At 39.7% G+C, this 23,683-nt stretch overlaps 2 protein-coding genes across 3 annotated transcripts in view; one reads left to right on the top strand and one right to left on the bottom strand.

Annotated features, from left to right (window-relative positions):
• Window positions 1-554: 554 nt before the first annotated feature.
• On the top strand, window positions 555-11,648 carry LOC133542362 (protein Churchill-like). Its single transcript, XM_061886421.1, has 4 exons — window positions 555-778; window positions 884-1,019; window positions 9,136-9,206; window positions 10,903-11,648. The coding sequence occupies exons 1-4, from the start codon at window positions 740-742 to the stop codon at window positions 10,993-10,995; spliced, it is 339 nt and encodes a 112-aa protein (XP_061742405.1). The 5' UTR covers window positions 555-739; the 3' UTR covers window positions 10,996-11,648.
• LOC133542361 (tau-tubulin kinase 2-like) overlaps window positions 11,509-23,683 on the bottom strand; it is a 45,155-nt gene continuing 32,980 nt past the window's right edge. For both annotated transcript variants that reach the window (XM_061886419.1, XM_061886420.1), the window contains exons 14-15: window positions 18,756-19,396; window positions 11,509-16,113 (exon numbers count right to left, since the gene is read on the bottom strand). In XM_061886419.1, the coding sequence (XP_061742403.1) occupies window positions 15,726-16,113; window positions 18,756-19,396 (1,029 nt within the window). In that variant the 3' untranslated portion in view covers window positions 11,509-15,725. The remainder of the gene's footprint in view (window positions 16,114-18,755; window positions 19,397-23,683) is intronic.

The following is a 23,683-nucleotide window of genomic DNA, read 5'->3' as shown; positions in this document are numbered from 1 at the left end:
CTATTATGTTAGATCCACTATGGACTGGACTCTTACTATTATGCTAGATCCACTATGGACTGGACTCTCACTATTATGTTAGATCCACTATGGACTGGACTCTCAATATTATGTCGGATCCACTATGGACTGGACTTTCACTATTATGTTGGACCAACTATGGACTGGACTTTCACTATTATGTTAGATCCACTATGGACTGGACTCTCACTATTATGTTAGATCCACTATGGACTGGACTCTCACTATTATGTTAGATCCACTATGGACTGGACTCTCACTATTATGCTAGATCCACTATGGACTGGACTCTCACTATTATGTTAGATCCAATATGGACTGGACTCTCACTATTATGTTAGATCCACTATGGACTGGACTCTCACTATTATGTTAGATCCACTATGGACTGGACTCTCACTATTATGCTGGATCCACTATAGACTGGACTCTCACTATTATGTTAGATCCACTATCGACTGGACTCTCACTATTATGTTAGAATAGATAGAGAACTAGTATATTATTGACACTCCGGAGCACTAGGTGGCGGTAAAGCGCCATTAAGTTGGAAGTGAAAGGCGCAGAAGAATACATCCGACTACTTTTGTGTTTGCTTCCGTGGTGTTTGGATCAAAAATGCTTTAAAGATCTACAGCTAGCTGATTATTATTAACATCTCTGCACTGTAGTTTTTTCCCAAAACGGTATAAAATCTTTTTTTTTTTTTTTTGTGACAATGTGCAACGGCTGCGTGCAAAAACAATTCCCCGATCGGGTAGGTAAACCCCTTTTAAAAACATCTTGAATATACAACCATAAAGACATTTTCTTAACAACTGACTTTGGAAACAAAACAAAACTGTCCTACTTTGTTCATTAGGGCCACACTTGTTTGGAAGATGGCTCCTACCTGATGAACTACCTGGGCTGTGCCAGCTGCAACCACAGGGACTTCGTGTTGGTTGCCAATAAAGTCGGGGAGGATTACGCCGGAGAGGAGGTCGTCACCTATGACCGTAAGTCTTTAAAGGCCAACTGAAATGAGATGTTCTTATTTAAACGGGGATAGCAGGTCCATTCTATGTGTCATACTTGATAATTTCCCGATATTGCCATATTTTTGCTGAAAGGATTTAGTAGAGAACATCCACGATAAAGTTAGCACTTTTGGTCGCTAATAAAAAAGCCTTGCCTGTACCGGAAGTAGCAGACGATGTGCGCGTGACGTCACGGGTTGTGGAGCTCCTCACATCTGAACATTGTTTACAATCATGGCCACCAGCAGCGAGAGCGATTTGGATCGAGAAAGCGACGATTTCCCCATTAATTTTAGCGAGGATGAAAGATTAATGGACGAGGAAAGTTAGAGTGAAGCATGACGGAGATAGATATCTACGTATATCCATGTTTTAGAGTTATTTCTTTATATTCATAGTCTTATTTCAAAACAGCTAGTGTTCTTCCATTTGCTCTCTTTTTTGGTTGTCTACAAGTGAACTGTGTTAGACCTTGGAGCTGTAGGAATGTAGGAGTAGAAAAAGTCCCTTTCTTATATCATCCTGTATTCAGCTAAGGAGAACAATAAGACATGTGTATTCATTCCGGAGGGTGGGGGCTGTTAGAGTATTGAAGAAGGAGTCTCTTACCGTTTGGGGCGGCATGGCGTAGTGGGTAGAGCGGCCGTGCCAGAAACCTGAGGGTTGCAGATTCGCTTCCCACCTATTGACATCCAAATCGCTGCCGTTGTGTCCTTGGACAGGACACTTCACCCGTTGCCCCCGGTGCCACTCACACTGGTGAATGAATGATTGGTGGTGGTCGGAGGGGCCGTAGGCGCAAACTGGCAGCCACGCTTCCGTCAGTCTACCCCAGGGCAGCTGTGGCTACAGATGTAGCTTACCACCACCAGGTGTGAATGAATGATGGGTTCTCACTTCTCTGTGAGCGCTTTGAGTATCTAACAATAGAAAAGCGCAATATAAATCTAATCCATTATTATTATTATTATTAGAAAAAGTCCCTTTCTTATCTCATCCTGTATTTAGCTAAGCAGAACAATAAGACGTGTATTCATTCGGAGGGTGGGGGCTGTTAGAGTATTGAAGAAGGAGTCTCTTACCGTTAGAATGTTAAATCAATTTGGGGAATGCTATCGAACAGTTGTATCTAGATTGGTCTCTCCAAAGCTTTGGATTAAAGTATCATATATCCTATTCACTGTCTGGGATTCATTGAGAATCATCTTATGTGTCATCATAAAGACCTTGGGAGAAGAGCGACAGTTTAGATTCCCAGCAGAGGAACGCCTGGTCGAAGGCAACAAGCACTAGAAAAAGAAAAAAAAAGGCGAGGGCATCGAGAGCGATTCAGATGTTACTAGAGACATTTACTCGGATAATTCTGGAAAATCCCTTATCTGCTTATTGTGTCACTAGTGTTTTAGTGAGATTACAAAGTCATACCTGAAAGTCGGAGGGGTGTGGTGACGGCCAGTGTCTCTGAGGGAAGCCCAAGAAAGTCGCAGCTGCCTCTTTGACAGCTGCAGGAAGAACGGCACAAGCTCCGCTCATGTTTACGGTAAGAGACGACTTATTACCACAATTTCCCCACCGAAACCTGCTGGTTGACATGTGGTAGAGAAACATGTTCGCTTGACCGCTCTGTGCCATAGTAAAGCTTCACAGCCAGCCGAAATACACCGCTTTCCACCAACAGCATTCTTCTTTGACGTCTCCATTATTAATTGAACAAATTGCAAAAGATTTAGCAAAACAGATGTCCAGAATACTGTGTAATTATGCGATTAAATCGGAAAACTCTTGGCCGTGAGTGGTGCTGGGCTAAAATGTCCGCTACAACCAATAACGTCACAAGCACGCGTCATCATTCCGCGATGTTTTCACCAGGACACTTGGCGGGAAATTAAAAATTGCAATTTAGTAAACTAAAAAGGCCGTATTGGAATGTGTTGCAATGTTAATATTTCATCATTGATATATAAACTATCAGACTGCGTGGTCGCTAGTAGTGGCTTTCAGTAGGCCTTTAAAGTACCACTGAAGCGTTCCTCAAGGCACCCTTACTGTAAGTCTGTGATTTATGGAACTAAAACATTTCAAAACACGACTATAGATATTATAATTTGGCCATAAAGTTAAACATTGTTGTGAGTACACCTCTGCATAACACTATCTTCATTCATATTTAGGAAAATAAAAAAAACAATAAGTAAATATAAACTTACAACAAAGAATAACTTTTTTTAGTCATTCAATTTGCCTGAAATACAAAAATTAGGTAACATTTTAGTATGGGGAACATATTCACCGTTAATTAGTTGCTTATTAAAGTAAAAGACTTGATTTAAGGGAGCACAATATTTAAAGTTAAAGTACCACTGAAGCACTCAAGGCACCCTAAGTCTGATTTATGGAACTATCCATCCATCCATCCATTTTCTACCGCTTATTCCCTTTCGGGGTTGCGGGGGGCGCTGGCGCCTATCTCAGCTACAATCGGGCGGAAGGCGCGGTACACCCTGGACAAGTCGCCACCTCATCGCTAAAACATTTCAAAACACGACTATAGATATTATAATTTGGCCATAAAGTTGAACATTGTTGTAAGTACACCTCTGCATAACACTATCTTCATTCATATTTAGGAAAATTAAAAAAAAAATGTAAATGTAAACTTACAACAAAAAAATAACCGTTTTTTTAGTCAGTCAATTTGCCTGAAATTTAAAAATAAATTATTTGGTAACACTTTAGTATGGGGAACATATTCACCATTAATTAGTTGCTTATTAAAGTAAAAGACTTAATTTAAGGGAGCACAATATTTAAAGTTAAAGTACCACTGAAGCACTCAAGGCACCCTAAGTGTGTGATTTATGGAACTAAAACATTTCAAAACCTGCCTATAAATATTATAATTTGGGCGTAAAGTTAAACATTGTTGTAAGTACACCTCTGCATAACACTATCTTCATTCATATTTAGGAAAATAAAAACAATATGTAAATGTAAACTTACAACAAAGAATAACTGTTTTTTTAGCCAGTCAATTTGCCTGAAATACAAAAATTAGGTAACATTTTAGTATGGGGAACATATTCACCATTAATTAGTTGCTAATTGCCCTGCGATGAGGTGGCAACTTGTCCAGGGTGTACCCTGCCTTCTGCCCGATTGTAGCTGAGATAGGCGCCAGCGCCCCCCGCGACTCGAAAGGGAATAAGCGGTAGAAAATGGATGGATGGATAGTTGCTTATTAAAGTAACAAAGACTTAATTTCGAGGAGCACAATATTTAAAGTTAAAGTACCACTGAAGCACTCAAGGCACCCTAAGTGTGTGATTTATGGAACTAAAACATTTCAAAACCTGCCTATAAATATTATAATTTGGGCGTAAAGTTAAACATTGTTGTAAGTACACCTCTGCATAACACTATCTTCATTCATATTTAGGAAAATAAAAACAATATGTAAATGTAAACTTACAACAAAGAATAACTGTTTTTTTAGCCAGTCAATTTGCCTGAAATACAAAAATTAGGTAACATTTTAGTATGGGGAACATATTCACCATTAATTAGTTGCTAATTGCCCTGCGATGAGGTGGCAACTTGTCCAGGGTGTACCCTGCCTTCTGCCCGATTGTAGCTGAGATAGGCGCCAGCGCCCCCCGCGACTCGAAAGGGAATAAGCGGTAGAAAATGGATGGATGGATAGTTGCTTATTAAAGTAACAAAGACTTAATTTCGAGGAGCACAATATTTAAAGTTAAAGTACCACTAAAGCGTTCCTCAAGGCACCCTCAAGTCTGTGATTTATGGAACTAAAACATTTCAAAATACGACTATAAATAGTATAATTTGGGCGTAAAGTTAAACATTGTTGTAAGTACACCTCTGCATAACACTATCTTCATTCATATTTCACCCTTGCTCCTGATGGGTGCTGGTTGGCGCCTTGCATGGCGGCTCCCTCCATCAGTGTGTGAATGTGTGTGTGAATGGGTAAATGTGGAAGTAGTGTCAAAGCGCTTTGAGTACCTTGAAGGTAGAAAAGCGCTATACAAGTACAACCCATTTATTTATTTATTTATATTTAGGAAAATAAAAAAACATGTAAATGTAAACTTACAACAAAGAATAACGGTTTTTTTAGTCAGTCAATTTGCCTGAAATACAAAAATTAGGTAACATTTTAATATGGGGAACATATTCACCGTTAATTAGTTGCTTATTAAAGTAACAAAGACTTGATTTAGAGGAGCACAATATTTAAAGTTAAAGTACCACTGAAGCGTTCCTCAAGGCACCCTTACTGTAAGTCTGTGATTTATGGAACTAAAACATTTCAAAACAGGACTATAAATAGTATAATTTGGCCATAAAGTTAAACATTGTTGTAAGTACACCTCTGCATAACACTATCTTCATTCATATTTAGGAAAATGAAAAAACAATAAGTAAATATAAACTTACAACAAAGAATAACTGTTTTTTTAGTCAGTCAATTTGCCTGAAATACAAACATTTGGTAACATTTTAATATGGGGAACATATTCACCATTAATTAGTTGCTTATTAAAGTAAAAGACTTAATTTAAGGGAGCACAATATTTAAAGTTAAAGTACCACTGAAGCACTCAAGGCACCCTCAAGTCTGTGATTTATGGAACTAAAACATTTCAAAACGACTATAAATAGTATAATTTGGCCATAAAGTTAAACATTGTTTTAAGTACACCTCTGCATTACACTATCTTCATTCATATTTAGGAAAATGAAAAAACAATATGTAAATATAAACTTACAACAAAGAATAACTGTTTTTTTTAGTCAGTCAATTTGCCTGAAATACAAAAATTTGGTAACATTTTGGTATGGGGAACATATTCACCGTTAATTAGTTTCTTATTAAAGTAACAAAAACTTTGTATTTAGAGTTATTTGGACACGAGGGGAACATATAAGGGTTCGGGTTATTAAGCAATAATTCTGAGGAAGACTGCTAGTTATGAAGTGAATTATATTTATATAGCGCTTTTCTCTAGTGACTCAAAGCGCTTTTACATAGTGAAACCCAATGTCGAAGTTACACTTAAACCAGTGTGGGTAACAATAAGAGCGGGTGGGTACAGTGCCTTGCCCAAGGACACAACGGTAGTGACGAGATGGTGGAAGCGGGGACCGAACCTGGAACCCTCAAGTTGCTGGCATGGCCACTCTACCAACTGAATAATACCGCCCCAAAGTTAATGGTTTACTGCTTGTATAATAAGGTCATGCAGAATAAAGCATTAATAAGTACTGACTAATGACTAATTAAGAGCCAATTTGCATGTTAATAAGCAACTAATTAATGGCGAATATGTTCCCCATACTAAAGTGTTACCAATTATTTAAACTGAACATTTTTTGACCGACTTGAAACCGAAATAAAAAACAATATGTAAATATAAACTTACAAAGAAGAACTGTTTTAACCCTAAACCTCTAAATAACTCTAAAACATTTCAAAACAGGACTATAAATAGTATAATTTGGCCATAAAGTTAAACATTGTTGTAAGTACACCTCTGCATAACACTATCTTCATTCATCCATCCATTTATTTTCTACCGCTTGTCCCTTTTGGAGTAGTGGGGTGGGGTCGCTGGAGCCTATTCATTCATATTTAGGAAAATAAAAAACAATATGCAAATATAAACTTAAAGAATAACTGTTTTGTTTTTTTGTCAGTAATTGTTGATAAATTTGCCTGAAATTCAAAAATAAATTATTTGGTAATACTGAAATTATTTGATACTGAAAATGAAATAAAAATAAACAGAAAATCATATTACTTGATCAGCAACATAAGCTCAGGAGTACAATATATAAAGTTAAGGTACCACTGATAGTCACACGCACACTAGTGGTGGTCAAATTACTCTGCATTTGAACCATGCCCTTGTTCCACCCCCTGGGAGGTGAGGGGAGGAGTGAGCAGCAGCGGTGGCCACGCCCGGGAATAATTTTTGGTGATACAACCCCCAATTCCAACCCTTGATGCTGAGTGCCAAGCAGGGAGGTAATGGGTCCCATTTTTATAGTCTTTGGTATGACTCGGCCGGGATTTGAACTCGCCACCTACTGATCTCAGGGCGGACACTCTAACCACGAGGCCACTGAACATGTTAATTAAATGAATTGAAAACACTTTGATCGACAATTATTATGGTATTATTAGAAAATAATATTATGGAAATGACTGATGTCATTTGATTATAATAATAAAACATTTCAACTTGGTATTTAGTCAGGTTTGGGACAGGTGTGGCAAAAGTGTGCACATCTGACGTCACTCATATGTGCTCCACGGAATGCTCACAGTTTTAGTGTTTGCTCACGCATATGGAAAATTAGAGGGATTATTGTTTGGGGGTATGCATATGTGGAAGGAGGTGTGGCCAGCGTGCCTGCAGGAGCAAAGGTCACCGTCTTTGTCTATGGTGCTGAGGGCGAGACACAGCTGACAGTGAGCGGTCGAGAGCAGGGGGCAGAGAGGATACGGTTCTGCGGGAGAAAAAACGAGAACATTTATGTGCTTAAAAACTTAGTTAAAAACTGCACGCTTGGCTCCTGTGAAGTGACGTCCACATCATAATATGCCAATAGGGAGAAGTTTTATTTACATGATAAGTTGGGTGTGTCTTGACCTCCGCCGAACCCCTGAGGCCGAACCCCTATGGTTCGATAAAACCCAGGTTAAGAACCACTGCTCTCGAGTAGACATTTGGTTTTGGTTTATTGTCAGAGGCCCCCGGTCCTTAGCTTTTTGTAAATGTGGCCCCCAGAACAAATAAAGTTGAATATTCCTAAAAACCAATGCGTTTAATATACTTTAAAGGCCTACTGAAAGCCACTACTAGCGACCACACAGTCTGATAGTTTATATATCAATGATGAAATATTAACATTGCAACACACGCCAATACGGCCTTTTTAGTTTACTAAATTGCAATTTTAATTTTCGCGCTAAGTATCCTCTTGAAAACATCGCGGTATGATGACGCGTGCACGTGACGTCACGGACTGTAGCGGACATTTTGTTCCAGCCCGATCTCAGCTATAAGTAGTCTGATTTAATCGCATAATTCCACAGTATTCTGGACATCTGTGTTGCTGAATCTTTTGCAATTTGTTCAATGAATAATGGAGACGTCAAAGAAGAACGATGTAGGTGGGAAGCGGTGTATTGCGGCCGCCTTTAGCAACACAAACACAGCCGGTGTTTCCTTGTTTACATTCACGGTTCTCTACTAAATTTCAACCCGCAGGTTTTGTTGAGAAAATTGTGGTAATAGGTCGGCTTTTACCGTAGACATGAGCGGAGCTTGCGTCGTTCCTCGTGCACCTGTCAAAGAGGTAGTTGCGGACTCTCTTGCCTCCTTCCGACCGGCCGCCCCCCGAACGTGGGATGCTTCCACCGTGGAGTAGGGGGAAAAAAACTCACCCCAGCCCGACCGGCTGCCTTTGCTACGCCTCGTCGATGAAACGTGGCTTCACTCAGAGACACTGGTGGTCACCACACCCCTCAGACTTTCAGGTACGACTATATAATCTCACTAAAACACTAGTAACACAATAAGGAGATAAGGGATTTTCCACAATTATCCTAGTAAATGTGTCTCCTACTGCCTGGCCTTGTCCTTCACTCTCACTTTCCTCGACCACAAATCTTTCATCCTTGCTCAAATTAATGGGGAAATTGTCGCTTTCTCGGTCCGAATCGCTCTAGCTGCTGATGGCCATGATTGTAAGCAATGTTCAGCAGTGAGGAGCTCCACAACCCGTGACGTCACGCGCACATCGTCCGGTACAGGCAAGGCTTTTTTATTAGCAACCAAAAGTTGCTAACTTTATCGTGGATGTTCTCTACTAAATCCTTTCAGCAAAAATATGGCAATATCGCGAAATGATCAAGTATGACACATAGAATGGACCTGCTATCCCCGTTTAAATAAGAACATCTCATTTCAGTCGGCCTTTAAAGCCATCACAATTACATTCTAATAGGAGTTACTGATGTATAAAACAAAGATGTGATGTTTTATCATTTTTTCCCCCCTCACAGATCTTTGTAAAAACTGCAACCACGTCATCGCCAGACATGAATATACATTTGCTGTTGTCGATGAATATCAGGTAAGGACAAACACTTGATAGAAAATCCTGATCAGAAAACCCCTCCACCTATGTGCTGCTTTATTACACTCCTGACTTCAAATGTAACTCCCTTGTACAAAACCAGTGAAGTTGGCAGGTTGTGTAAATGGTTAATAAAAATGCTTTTCAACTTATATTCAATTGAATAGACTGCAAAAACAAGATATTTAACGTTCAAACTGGAAAACTTTGGTATTTTTGGCAAATATTAGCTCATTTGGAATTTGATGCCTGCAACGCGTTTCAAAAAAGCTGGTACACGTGGCAAAAAAAACTGAGAAAGTGGAGGAATGCTCATCAAACACTTATTAAGAACACGGTGAACGGACTAATTGGGGACAGGTGGGTGCCATGATTGGGTATAAAAGCAGCTTCCATGGAATGCTCAGTGGGTCACCACTTTGTGAACAAATGCGTGAGCAAATTGTCCAACAGTTTAAGAACATTACTCAACCAGCAATTGCAAGGAATTTAGGGAATTCACCATCTACAGTCCGTAACATCATCAAAAGGTTCAGAGAATCTGGAGAAATCACTGCACGTAAGCGATATTATGCACCTTGGATCCCTCAAAATACGACATCAGTGTGTAAAGGATATCACCACGTGGGCTCAGGAGCACCAGAAAACCACTGTCAATAACTATAGTTTGTTGCTACACCTTGAAGTGCAAGTTAAAACTCTACTATGCAAAAAAAAAAAAGCCATTTATCAACAACACCCAGAAACGCCGCCGGCTTCACTGGGCCCCCAGTGAAGCCGGCAGCGACTGATGCAAAGTGGAAAAGTGTTCTGTGGTCCGACAAGTCTACATTTCAAATTTTGGACGTGGTGTCCTTTGGAACAAAGAGCAAAAGAACCATCCAGACTGTTCAAGGCGCAAAGTTGAAAAGCCAGCATCTGTGATGGTATGGGGGTGCATTAGTGCCCAAGGCATGGGTAACTTACACATCTGTGAAGGCACCATTAATGCTGAAAGGTACATGCAGGTTTTGGAACAACATATGTTGTCATCCAAGCAACGTTATCATGGACGCCCCTGCTTATTTCAGGAAGGCAATGCCAAGCCACGTGTTACAACAGCGTGGCTTCATAGTAAAAGAGTGCGAGTACTAGACTGGTCTGCCTTTAGTCCAGACATGTCTCCCATTGAAAATGTGTGGTGCAATATGAAACCTAAAATACCACAACGGTGACCAGTACATCAAGCAAGAATGGGAAATAATTCCACCTGAAAATCTTGAAAAATGTGTCTCCTCAGTTCCCAAACATTTACTGAGTGTTGTTAAAAGGAAAGGCCATGTAACACAGTGATAAAAATGTCCCTGTGACAACTTTTTTGCAATGTGTTACTGCCATTAAATTCTAAGTTAATTTCTCCCCGATTGTAGCTGAGATAGGCGCCAGCGCCCCCCGCGACCCCAAAAGGGAATAAGCGGTAGAAATGGATGGATTATTTTCCCCCAAAAAAACCCAAGTTGCTCAATGTGAACATTAAATATCTTGTCTTTGCAGTCTATTCAATTGAATAGAAGTGGAAAAGGATTTGGAAATCATTGTATTCTGTTTTATTTACCATTTACACAACGTGCCGTCTTCTTTGGTTTTGGGTTTTGTAAATCTGCATTTGTTTTGTGTCGCGCTCTCACTTGTGCGTTTATGTGGCATCCTTTAGGAGTACACAATGCTTTGCATGCTTTGTGGTAAAGCAGAGGACTCCATTAGCGTGTTGCCAGATGACCCCGGACAGAACACCCCGCTCTTCTAGACCAGACAATACACCAAAAGTGGAGATATCCATTTCTGTCAGAAGAATTTTATCTAAGTTATCACAAAATTTTGTGTTAAGACAAAAGCTGTCTTTGATCCTACCAAGAAGGCGGCTTGTAAAAACTCCACTGTGTAGGATGGGGAGCGACATGAGGGTTCTGTTTCTTTAATGTATTCTAATCCACAGAAATATTTTGTCTTGACCCGGGAATTACAAAGCGGGGAGGAAGCAGGACCAGACTCCCCTTCTTTGAACTGTTTTACAACCTTTTCTTTGCACTGTTTTAATTAAGGGCGATGGCTGTTTACGACCCCCCTCCCTTAGAAACAACTGTTGCCATGTAATCAGGAAAAGTCCAAATCATTTAGTAAAAATATTTAGTTTATTTATACCTGCATTGTCCTTTCCATCCTTACACTTTCCCATCATTGTAACTGAGCTACTGTGTGGAACAATTTCCTTTGTGGATCACCCTTGTTTACCTGTATGTCATCTTTTTTGTAAGGGGCGCTGGAAGCCGGTAGACCCGTCAGCGATCCTGTTCTGTCTCCCTGTAATGTTTGTCTGATCTTGAATGGGATTGTGCTGAAAATTTTAATTTTCCTGAAGGAACTCTCCTGATGGAATAAATAAAGTACTATCTAATCTAATCTAATCTAAAGTTTGTCTAAGTCTATAAAAGAGGAGGGGTATAGTCTGAACACTGTACTAGAGTACAGGTGTACGCGTTTCTCATTATTGAGCCAAATTGAATTATGTCTTTTTTTAATTCCTTGCCTCTGGTCTTGTTAAATAGATGCCATCACTTCGTAAACGTGTTTTTAAGTACAGTATTTCTCCCTTTTAAAAAAACAAAAAATGGAAACAAACTAGGGCTCCCTGCAGGAAATAAAGTGAGTGGAAAAAAAAAATCTTCTGTCTGATTATTTAATACCAAGAGTCATATTTGAAGTTACAAAACAAGTGTCAGATGGGCGGCGTGGCCCGTTTCCTCCCATCAAACCACATTAAGAGTGATAAGCGGATATGCAAAACATCGAAAGCAAAATGGAAAATATTTTTGCTTGACATGTATTTTCAGGACGAAAAGCAGTTTGAAAGGAATGCAAACGTTGTACAAATGAACAATAAAAGGACACGACGATGCTGCTGGCTTGCTTGCTTGCATGCGATACGGAACAAGTGCACTTTTCGATACATTCTAATACGCAACTATTCATTACTATTGAGCATGGTCCATATACACTATATTGTCAAAAGTATTTAGCCACCTGCCTTTACTCACATATAAACTTGAAGTGCCATCCCATGGAATTGTCCAGACTGTTTTGGTATCCTGGAGCATTCAAAGTTCCTTTCACTGAACTCCTGAAAAACCAACCCCACAACATAATTCCTCCTCCACCGGCACAATGCAGTCCGACATGTCGCGTTCTCCTGGCAACCCCTAGACCCAGACTGGTCCATCAGATTTCCAGATGGAAAAGTGTGATTCATCAGTCCGGAGAAGGCGTCTCCACTGCTCTAGAGTCCATTGGCGGCGTGCTTTACAGCGATGTATGGCTTAGATTCAGCTGCTCGGCCATGGAAACCCATTCTGTGAAGCTCCCTGCGTACTGTATGTGGGCTAATTGGAAGGTCACATGAAGTTTGGAGCTTTGTAGCAACTGACTGTGCAGAAAGTCTTTTGCACTATGCGCTTTAACATCCGTCATACTTGCCAACCCTCCCCAATTTTCCGGGAGACTCCCAAAATTCAGCGCCTCTCCCGAAATTCAGGCGGAGCTGGAGGCCACGCCCCCTCCAGCTCCATGCGGGCCTGAGTGAGGACAGCCTGTTTTGATGTCCGCTTTCCCACAATAAAAACAGCGTGTCTGCCCAATGACGTTATAACTGTAGATTGATCGTGGGCTAGTTCTCGGTTTCTTATGTGGGTTTATTGTTAGGCAGTGTCATTAACGTCCTCCCAGCGAGGTAACAACACACAACAAGAGCAGTCACGTTTTCGTCTACCGTAAAGCAGTTCGTCTGCCGTAAACAGCAATGTTGTGACACGCTTGAACAGGACAATACTGCCATCTGCTGCACATGCATATGGTTAGAAAAATAGTGACAGAGAATATAACAAGGGTGAACAGTTCAACCCTTAACTCAACAATGAGTAGATGAGTGTTATGTGTGTGTATATGTGTAAATAAATGAATACTGAAATTAATTTATTATATATATATATATATACACCTAGAATTCACTGAAAGTCAAGTATTTCTTATACACACATATATATATATATATGTATGAAATATTTGACTTGGTGAATTGTAGCTGTAAATATACTCCTCCCCTCTTAATTATGCCCCGCCCCTGACCACAGCCCTACCTCCCGAAATCCGGAGGTCTCAAGGTTGGCAAGTATGGCATCTGTCGACCCCTCTCTGTCAGTTTACGTGGCCTACCACTTGGTGGCTGAGTTGCTGTTGTTCCCAAACTCTTCACTTTTCTTATATTTTCACAATGTTATATTAGACCCGCTCGACATCCATTGCTTTCGGTCTCCCCTAGAGGGTCCTCTCCAAGGTTTCTCATAGTCATTGTCACCGACGTCCCATTGGGGGGAGTTTTTCCTTGCCCTTGTGTGGGCTCTGTACCGCGGATGCCGTTGTGGCTTGTGCAGCCCTTTGAGACACTTGTGATTTAGGGCTATATAAACAAACATTGATTATAATAAAGTTGACTTTGGAAATTTCACGACTGGATCCTATGAGAGTTCCACGCTGGAAATCACTGAGAGCGGCCCATTCTTTCACAAAATGTATGTAGACACAATCCGTGTGCCTGAATGCTTGATTTTAAACACCGGGCCAAGATTGTCATCATTTGGAGGGGTGGCCAAATACTTTTGTCAACATAGTGTATGCAGTGTATTTTGGTCTCATAATGGCACGATGTGGCGTGTCAGTTATTGAAAGACACATTGATGACATGGAAACTCAAAAACCACAAACATCCCTTTTTTTAGGCAACTAAGAAGAATATGCTTTTTTTTTTTAGCATATTCTTTTGCCATCTGACCTAAAAATGAGCAGAAACATTTTACTTTTTTCCCTCAGGTTGGCGCTACTTTCTCTTACTGTATTTTTAAGTGTCGGAATCTGTATGCGTTTCCATTAGTTTAGCACAGGGGTCACCAACGCGGTGCCCGTAAGGACCAGATGAGTTGCCCGCTGGCCTGTTCTAAAAATAGCTCAAATAGCAGCACTTACCAGTGAGCTGCCTCTATTTTTTAAATTGTATTTATTTACTAGCAAGCTGGTCTCGCTTTGCTCGACATTTTTAATTCTAAGAGAGACAAAACTCAAATAGAATTTGAAAATCCAAGAAAATATTTTAAAGACTCGGTCTTCACTTGTTTAAATAAATTATTTAATTTTTTTACTTTGCTTCTTATAACTTTCAGAAAGACAATTTTAGAGAAAAAATACAACCTTAAAAATGATTTTAGGATTTTTAAACACATTTACCTTTTTACCTTTTAAATTCCTTCCTCTTCTTTCCTCACAATTTAATGTTCAAGTATTTTTATTTTTTTATTGTACAGAATAATAAATACATTTTAATTTAATTCTTCATTTTAGCTTCAGTTTTTTTCAGAAAGAATATTTGTGAAATATTCCTTCAAACTTATAAATAAAATTCAAAAAAATTATTCTGGCAAATCTAGAAAATCTGTAGAATCAAATTTAGATCTTATTTCAAAGTATTTTGAATTTCTTTTAAAATTTAGTTCTGGAAAATTTAGAAGAAATAATGATTTGTCTTTGTTAGAAATATAGCTTGGTCCAATTTGTTATATATTCTAACAAAATGCAGATTGAATTTTAACCTATTTAAAACATGTCATCAAAATTCTAAAATTAATCTTAATCAGGAAAAATGGCTAATGATGTTCCATAAATTATTTATTTAATTTTTTCAAAATGATTCGAATTAGCAAATTTTTCTCATCTTTTTTTCGGTTGAATTTTGAATTTTAAAGAGTCGAAATTGAAGATAAACTATTCATTTTTTTTGTGTTTTATCCTCTTTTAAACCGTTCAATTAAGTGTTTATTTCATCATTTATTCTCTACAAAAAACCTTCCGTAAAAGGAAAAAATGACCGACAGAAATACCCTTTTTTTTAATATATATATACATATATGTATATATAGATTTATTTATTAAAGGTAAATTGAGCAAATTGGCTATTTCTGGCAATGTATTTAAGTGTGTATCAAACTGGTAGCCCTTCACATTAATCAGTACCCAAGAAGTAGCTCTTGCTTTCAAAAAGGTTGGTGACCCCTGGTTTAGCATGATAACTGTTTGCATTGCGCCGTGATATAAACATACGACTGTGCAATAATTGGACGACCTATGTACATGAATTGATTAACCTGGACCCCGACTTAAACAAGTTGAAAAACTTAATTCGGGTGTTACCATTTAGTGGTCAATTGTACGGAATATGTACTGTACTGTGCAATCTACTAATAGAAGTTTCATGAACAATATGAACTTTGCAGCTTGGTTTCGACCGTTTTCATTCCTGAAGTGTAGCAATCTCCTTGAAGGTATTCTACAATGTACGCTAATGTAGCAAATAAATACATTTCTTATACATACAGTATACATTCCCTTGCAGTGAATACCGTATTTACACAAACTATTTCAGTCTTTCCTGTTTTATCACCGAGTCACCTTCCCCGAGCCTTTACCTTCCTTGCTTAATCCCCTCCCCGTCGAGCGAGGACCCCACTGACCCTGCCCGGTGGACCTAGCTTGCAGGGCGCCGTGGCGAGGAGGCGGGGGAGGCATCAGCGGCGTCGGAGAGGAGGACCCGGAGAAGCTGGACGGGGAGCAGCTGCGTCCCTGAGGCGCCCGGCTATCGCGGGGCTCCTGGCGGGACGGCGAGCAGCTGAGCGAACGCTGCAGGACGGAGGAGGACGAGCTGCAAGGGCGGGGAGCGGCGGGGGTGCTGACGAGCACGCCGCCGCGGTCCTGCACCAGCTGGCTCAGACTGGACAAAGAGTCGGCGTCGCTGGTGCTGCTGGCGCGTACCCTCAAACGTCGCCGCCTGGAGACATGAAAGATGACAATGTGATATTAGAAAATACCCACGGACACTTTGATGGGCCTGCTATCTGTGTCCTGGACCTGTGGCCGCCGTACTTTAAAGATGGTGTCTGAATCCCAAAGTTTTAGTTGTAACCGGAGAAAATTAGCTACACAGCTAGCCTAAAAGGTTAGCATGCTTACATTAAAATGCTAACATTTAGCATGTGTGCAAACGTTAGCATGTTACATATACCAAGTTATATGACTGTAAGGTGTCTGGCAGCAGAAATAGACAAAAAAAGAGCGTAAAATTTGCAAAAAAATAGCACTTTGATGTTAGCGCGCTAGCATGCTTACAAGCTTGTGTGCAAACGTTAGCATGTTTCATATACCAAGTTATATGACTGTAAGGTGTATGGCAACGGAATTAGACAAAAAAAGTGTAAAATTTGCACTTTGATGTTAGCGTGCAAGCATGCTTACAAGCATGTGTGCAAACGTTAGCCTGTTTCATATACCAAGTTATATGACTGTAACGTGCATGGCAGCGGAATTAGACCAAAAAAATGCGCGGAATTAGACAAAAAAAGCGCAAAATTTGCAAAAAGTTATCACTTTGATGTTAGCGTGATAGCATGCTAACATTTAGCATGTGTGCAAACGTTAGGATGTTTCATATATCAAGTTATACAACGATAAGGTGTATGGCAGCAGGATTAGACAAAAAAAAAAAAAGAGCGTAAAATTTGCAAAAAATTAGCACTTTGATGTTAGCGTGATAGCATGCTATCATTTAGCTTGTGTGCAAACGTTAGCATGTTTCATATACCAAGTTATATGACTAAGGTGTATGGCAGCGGAATTAGACAAAAAAAAAAAAGCGCAAAATTTGCAAAAAGTTAGCACTTTGATGCTGGCGTGATAGCATTTAGCTAACATTTAGCATGTGTGCAAACGTTAGTATGTTTCATATACCAAGTTATACAACAGTAAGGTGTATGGCAGCGGGATTAGACGAAAAAAAGCGCAACATTTGCAAAAAGTTATCACTTTGATGTTAGCGTGATAGCATGCTAACATTTAACATGTGGGCAAAGGTTAGCATGTTTCATATACCAAGTTATATGACTGTGAGGTGTATGGCAGTGGAATTAGACAAAAAAAAAGCGCAAAATTTGCAAAAAGTTAGCACTTTGATGTTAGCGTGATAGCATGCTAACGTTTAACATGTGTGCAAACATTAGCATGTTTCATATACCAAGTTATACGACCGTAAGGTGTATGGCAGCGGAATTAGACAAAAAAGGGTTTTTTATTTTATTTTATTTTTTTGCAATAAAGAAATACAATCATGTGTGCGTACAGACTGTATCCCTGCAGACTGTATTGATCTATATTGATATATAATGTATATCCATCCATCCATTTTCTACCGATTCTTCCCTTTTGGGGTCGCGGGGGGCGCTGGCGCCTATCTCAGCTACAATCGGGCGGAAGGCGGGGTACACCCTGGACAAGACGCCACCTCATCGCAGGGCCAACACAGATAGACAGACAACATTCACACTCACATTCACACACTAGGGCCAATTTAGTGTTGCCAATCAACCTATCCCCAGGTGCATGTCTTTGGAAGTGGGAGGAAGCCGGAGTACCCGGAGGGAACCCACGCATTCACAGGGAGAACATGCAAACTCCACACAGAAAGTTCCCGAGCCTGGATTTGAACCCAGGACTGCAGGAACTTCGTATTGTGAGGCAGACGCACTAACCCCTCTTCCACCGTGAAGCCCATATATATATATATATATATATATATATAATGTATATATTGTGTTTTTTATGTTGATTTAATGATTAAAAAAAAAAAATATATATATATATATATATATATGTCTATATTTTATATTTTTTGTGTGGCCCGGTACCAATCGGTCTTATTCAGCCTGTTGTTCACTATTCTTTATTAATTTCAAATTGCCTTTCAAATGTCTATTCTTGCTGTTGGGTTTTATCAAATAAATTTTCCCCAAACAGCGACTTATACTCCAGCGCGACTTATATGTTTATTTCCTTCTTTATTATGCGTTTTCGGCCGGTGCGACGTATACTCCGGAGCGACTTATAAACCGAAAAATACTGTATATGTTATATTTTATATCGAAATATTTAGTGTATTTAATGTGTTGTAATCCACAGAAAGATTTTGTCTTGACCCGAGAATTACAAAGTGGAGAGGAAGCAGGACCAGACTCCCCTTCTTTGAACTGTTTTACAACCTTTTCTTTGCACTGTTGTAATTAAAGGCAATGGCTGTTTATGACCCCCCTCCCTTAGAAACAACTGTTGCCATGTAATCAGGGAAAGTCCAAATAATTTAGTTAAAATATTTAGTTTATTTATACCTGCATTGTCCTTTCCATCCTTACACTGTCCATCATTGGAACTGAGCTACTGTGTGGAACAATTTCCCTTCTGGATCATTAAAGTTTGTCTAAGTCTTAAGTCTCAACTTCAGCATTGGAGCATTCCCATGCAATTTCTTCAGTTGCATGTTGAAGCTCTACTTAAAAGCTTCTTAAGATCCAACAGTGCAAAATGTAAATTATTGCGATTTGTGAAGTGGTCTCAAAGTGTATAGCGGCGGGTATGATATCATACCTGTGGTCGGCACAGGGGCCTGTGGTCGGTTTTCCAGGAGGCGGGTGAGGCGCAAACCTGCTGGTGACCTGCTCAGGAACAAAGGTGACGCTCATGGGTCGTGGGATTTTACTTTTACTGCCGGACGAGGAAGACAGGGAAAGAGGGTCTTCTCCTCCACAGTCCGACCTGGAGCCTCGCTCCGAGGAGAGCCGTTCTCGGGGCAAAGTGGCCGGCAGGTTTTCACAGGACAGCGACGGAGAAGGGGAGTGAGTGGGGGACCCAGGGACCGGGCTGCTCCAGCGGTGTCGTCGGTCCCCGTGAAGGTTCCTACTCGGAGAGTCCGGAGGGGTGGTGACGTCCCGGATCGGGATGCGGCTCAGTCTCGGCGAAGAAGGAGAGTCTTTGGGCCGTAAAGAAGTGATGGCTGGAAAGACCGCTTGAGGCTGCTGGTTTAGTTCTGAGGAGCAGTCGGGCAGACCAGAATCACTTTCCGGGTCTTTTGTCAGGAGAGCGGCGGATCCTTTAAGAGGGCTTGACGGTGGAGCAATTTCAGTCTTTCCTCCATCTTTTCGGAGTTCGTCAGGTTTATTGGACTGGGCTTCCTGAGGCGTCGTGTCACTCTTCTCAAGGATAGGAAATGGTGCTGTGCAGCTGAGGGACTGAAAACAACAGAATAATTAGAGGAGCAGCGTTTCCTATACTTCAACATCACCACAAATAAAGACAAATACAACTTAACAGTACATTGTATCGTAACTCCACTTCTGAACACATCCCATATGCACCTGGGGCCTCATGCAATACAAAAACCTGGCATACAAACTTTTTTGCAGAAAAGTTGAAATGTAACAAGAATGGACCGAACGTAGAAAATGTGAGGTGCCTCACGCCATTTGCACGGCTGGCGTATATCATACTTGCCAACCTTGAGACCTCTGATTTCGGGAGGTGGGGCGGGGTGTGGTTGGGGGTGTGGTTAAGAGGGGAGGAGTATATTTACCGCTAGATTCATACATTCACCAAGTCAAGTGAATTAGTGAATTATATTTATATAGCGCTTTTCTCTAGTGACTCAAAGCACTTTACATTGAGAAACCCAATATCTAAATTACATTTAAACCAGTGTGGGTGGCACTGGGAGCAGGTGGGTAAAGTGTCTTGCCCAAGGACACAACGGCAGTGACTAGGATGGCGGAAGCGGGAATCGAACCTGCAACCCTCAAGTTGCTGGCACGGCCACTCTAAACCGCCCCACAATATATATATATATATATATATATATATATATATATATATATATATATATATAAGAAATACTTGACTTTCAGTAAATCCTAGTGTGTGAATGTGAGTGTGAATGTTGTCTGTCTATCTGTGTTGGCCCTGCGATGAGGTGGCGACTTGTCCAGGGTGTACCCTGCCTTCCGCCCGATTGTAGCTGAGATAGGCGCCAGCGCCCCCCGCGACCCCGAAAGGGAATAAGCGGTAGAAAATGGATGGATGGATATATATATATATATATATATATATATATATATATATATATATATATACACATATTAGGGGTGTGGGTAAAAATCGATTTGAATACGAATCGAATCGTTTATGTTGTGCGATTCAGAATCTATTCAAATTTTTTTTTAAATCGATTTTTTTTTTTAATCAATCCAACAAACCACTACACAGCAATACCATAACAATGCAATCCAATTCCAAAACCGAACCTGACCCCCCAACACTCAGAACTGCAATAAACAGAGCACTTGAGAGGAGACACAAACACCACACAGAACAAACCGAAAGAATTGAAACAAAAATTAATATCATCAACAACAGTATCAATATTAGTTATAGTTTCAGGATAGCAGTGATTAAAAATCCCTCATTGACATTATCATTAGACATTTATAAAAAAAAAAAAAAAGTGTCACAGTGGCTTACACCTGCATCACATCTGAAGTGAAGTGAAGTGAATTATATTTATATAGCGCTTTTCTCTAGTGACTCAAAGCGCTTTACATAGTGAAACCCAATATCTAAGTTACATTTAAACCAGTGTGGGTGGCACTGGGAGCAGGTGGGTAAAGTGCCTTGCCCAAGGACACAACGGCAGTGACTAGGATGGCAGAAGCGGGAATCGAACCAGCAACCCTCAAGTTGCTGGCACGGCCACTCTACCAACCGAGCTATACCGCCCCATCTCATAAGCTTGACAACACACTGTGTCCAATGTTTTCACAAAGATAAAATAAGTCGTATTTTTGGTTTGTTTAATAGTTAAAACAAATTTACATTATTGCAAACAGTTGATGAAACACTGTCCTTTACATTTATAAAAGCGTTTTACAAAAATCTACTACTCTGCTTGCATGTCAGCAGACTGGGGTAGATCCTGCTGAAATCCTATGTATTGAATCCAGAATCCTTTTAAATCGGGAAAAAAATCGTTTTTGAATCGAGAATTGAATCGAATCAAAAAAAATCTATATATCATCGAATCATGACCCCAAGAATCGATATTGAATCGAATCGTGGGACACCCAAAGATTCACAGCCCTAATATACAGTATATATATATATATATATATATATATATATATATATATATATATATATATATATATAAAAGATATACTTGAATTTCAGTGTTCATTTATTTACACATTTACACACACATAACACTCATCTACTCATTGTCCATCTTTTTTCTAACCATATGCATGTACAGTAGATGGCAGTATTGTCCTGTTTAAGAGTGTCACAACGTTGCTGTTTGGCAGACGAACTGCTTTACGGTAGACGAAAACGGACTGCTGTTGTTGTGTGTTGTTACCGCGCTGGAATCATCATTTAGCGACGTTTTCCACAGGATACCTCGCGGGAAATTTTAAATTGCAATTTAGTCAACTAAACCGGCCGTATTGCCATGTGTTGCAATGTTAATATTTCATCATTGATATATAAACTATCAGACTGCGTGGTCGTTAGTCAGTAGGCCTTTAAACCTACTCAGTGGCCTAGTGGTTAGAGTGTCCGGTAAATTGTGAGTTGAAACCCCAGCCAAGTCATACCAAAGACCATACAAATGGGAGCCATTACCTCCCTGCTTGGCACTCTGAATCAAGGGTTGGAATTGGGGGTTAAATCACCAAAATGATTTACGGCCCACTGCTCTGAACAAGGGGATGGGTCAAATGCAGAGGACTAATTTCACCACCAGTGTGTGTGTGTGTTAGACAATCATTGGTACTTTAACTTAAATGTGATTTTGCTCATGAGATGTACAAAAGAAATGTTTTTTTGTGCGGACAACATTTTCTGGATTTAAGCATACACCTCTTTTTTGGGGGGGAATCTTATTAATGCATGAGGCCCCAGGTCCGCCAGAGAACGATACGACAGGAGGGATCAGTGTTGCCGACTTAGTGACACAATAATTAGTAAGTGTTTAAAGTATACATATCTCTCTAGTTTCTCTTTTTCTAACAAGTGAAAAGGAAAACCTTTAGTGACTTTTGCAGCTCGCAAATTACGGTTTTACCAGATTTGGCAAAAATGTCACAAATTTAGCATGGTGATACCATTTTGGTACACACTTAGCTCAGAATAACTACAAATGGCTAGAGATGTCCGATAATGGCTTTTGTGCCGATATTCCGATATTGTCCAACTCTTAATTACCGATTCCGATATCAACCGATACCGATATATACAGTCGTGGAATTAACACAATAATATGCCTCATTTTGTTGTGATGCCCCGCTGGATGCATTAAAGACAAGGTTTTCCAAAATAAATCAACTAAAGTTATGGAAAAAAGTGCCAACATGGCACTGCCATATTTATTATTGAAGTCACAAAGTGCATTTTTTTTTTTAACATGCCTCAAAACGGCAGCTTGGAATTTGGGACATGCTCTCCCTGAGAGAGCATGAGGAGGTTGAGGTGGGGTAGGGGATGGGGGGTTAGCGGGGGGTGGATAGTGTAGTGTCCCAGAAGAGTTAGTGCTGCAAGGGAGACTGGGTATTTGTTCTGTTGTGTTACGGTGCGGATGTTCTCCTGAAATGTGGTTGTCATTCTTGTTTGGTGTGGGTTCACAGTGTGGCAAATATTTTTAACAGTGTTAAAGTTGTTTATACGGCCACCCTCAGTGTGACCTGTATGCCGTGCATTCACTTGTGTGTGTGGAAAGCCGTAGATATTATGAAATTGGGCCGGCACGCAAAGGCAGCGCGTTTAAGGTTTAGTGGCGCTCTACACGTTTTAAAAAGTCATAAACTTTACTTTTTAAAACCGATATTGATAATTTCTGACATTATATTTTAAAGCATTTATCGGCCGATAATATCGGCAGCCTGATATTATCGGACATCTCTACAAATGGTTGTAAATATCAACAGCGTATCTCACCAGGCATGTGTCGAGGTTTGAGATATTGTATATGTGCCGTGAAAATTGTTCAGCTAATACTGTATAGATCGGGGGTCACAAACCTTTTTGAAACCAAGAGCTACTTCTTGGGTACTGATTAATGCGAAGGGCTACCAGTTTGATACACACTTAAATAAATTGCCAGAAATAGCCAATTTGCTCAATTTACCCTTAATAAATAAATACAAAAAAAAAATATATATATATATATATATATATACACACACATATATATATATATATACACACATATATATATATATATACACACATATATATATATATATATATATATGTGTGTATACATATATATATATATATGTGTGTATATATATATATATATATATATGTGTGTATATATATATATATATATATATATATATATATATATATATATATATATATATATATATACATATATAAAAAGGGTATTTCTGTCTGTCATTCCGTCGTACATTTTTTTTCCTTTTACGGAACGTATTTTGTAGAGAATAAATGATGAAAAAAACACTTAA

Source organism: Nerophis ophidion, linkage group LG24 (genome assembly GCF_033978795.1).
Source record: "Nerophis ophidion isolate RoL-2023_Sa linkage group LG24, RoL_Noph_v1.0, whole genome shotgun sequence".
Classification (NCBI taxonomy): Eukaryota; Metazoa; Chordata; class Actinopteri; order Syngnathiformes; family Syngnathidae; genus Nerophis; species Nerophis ophidion.
This window is presented reverse-complemented; position numbering and strand designations above follow the sequence as displayed.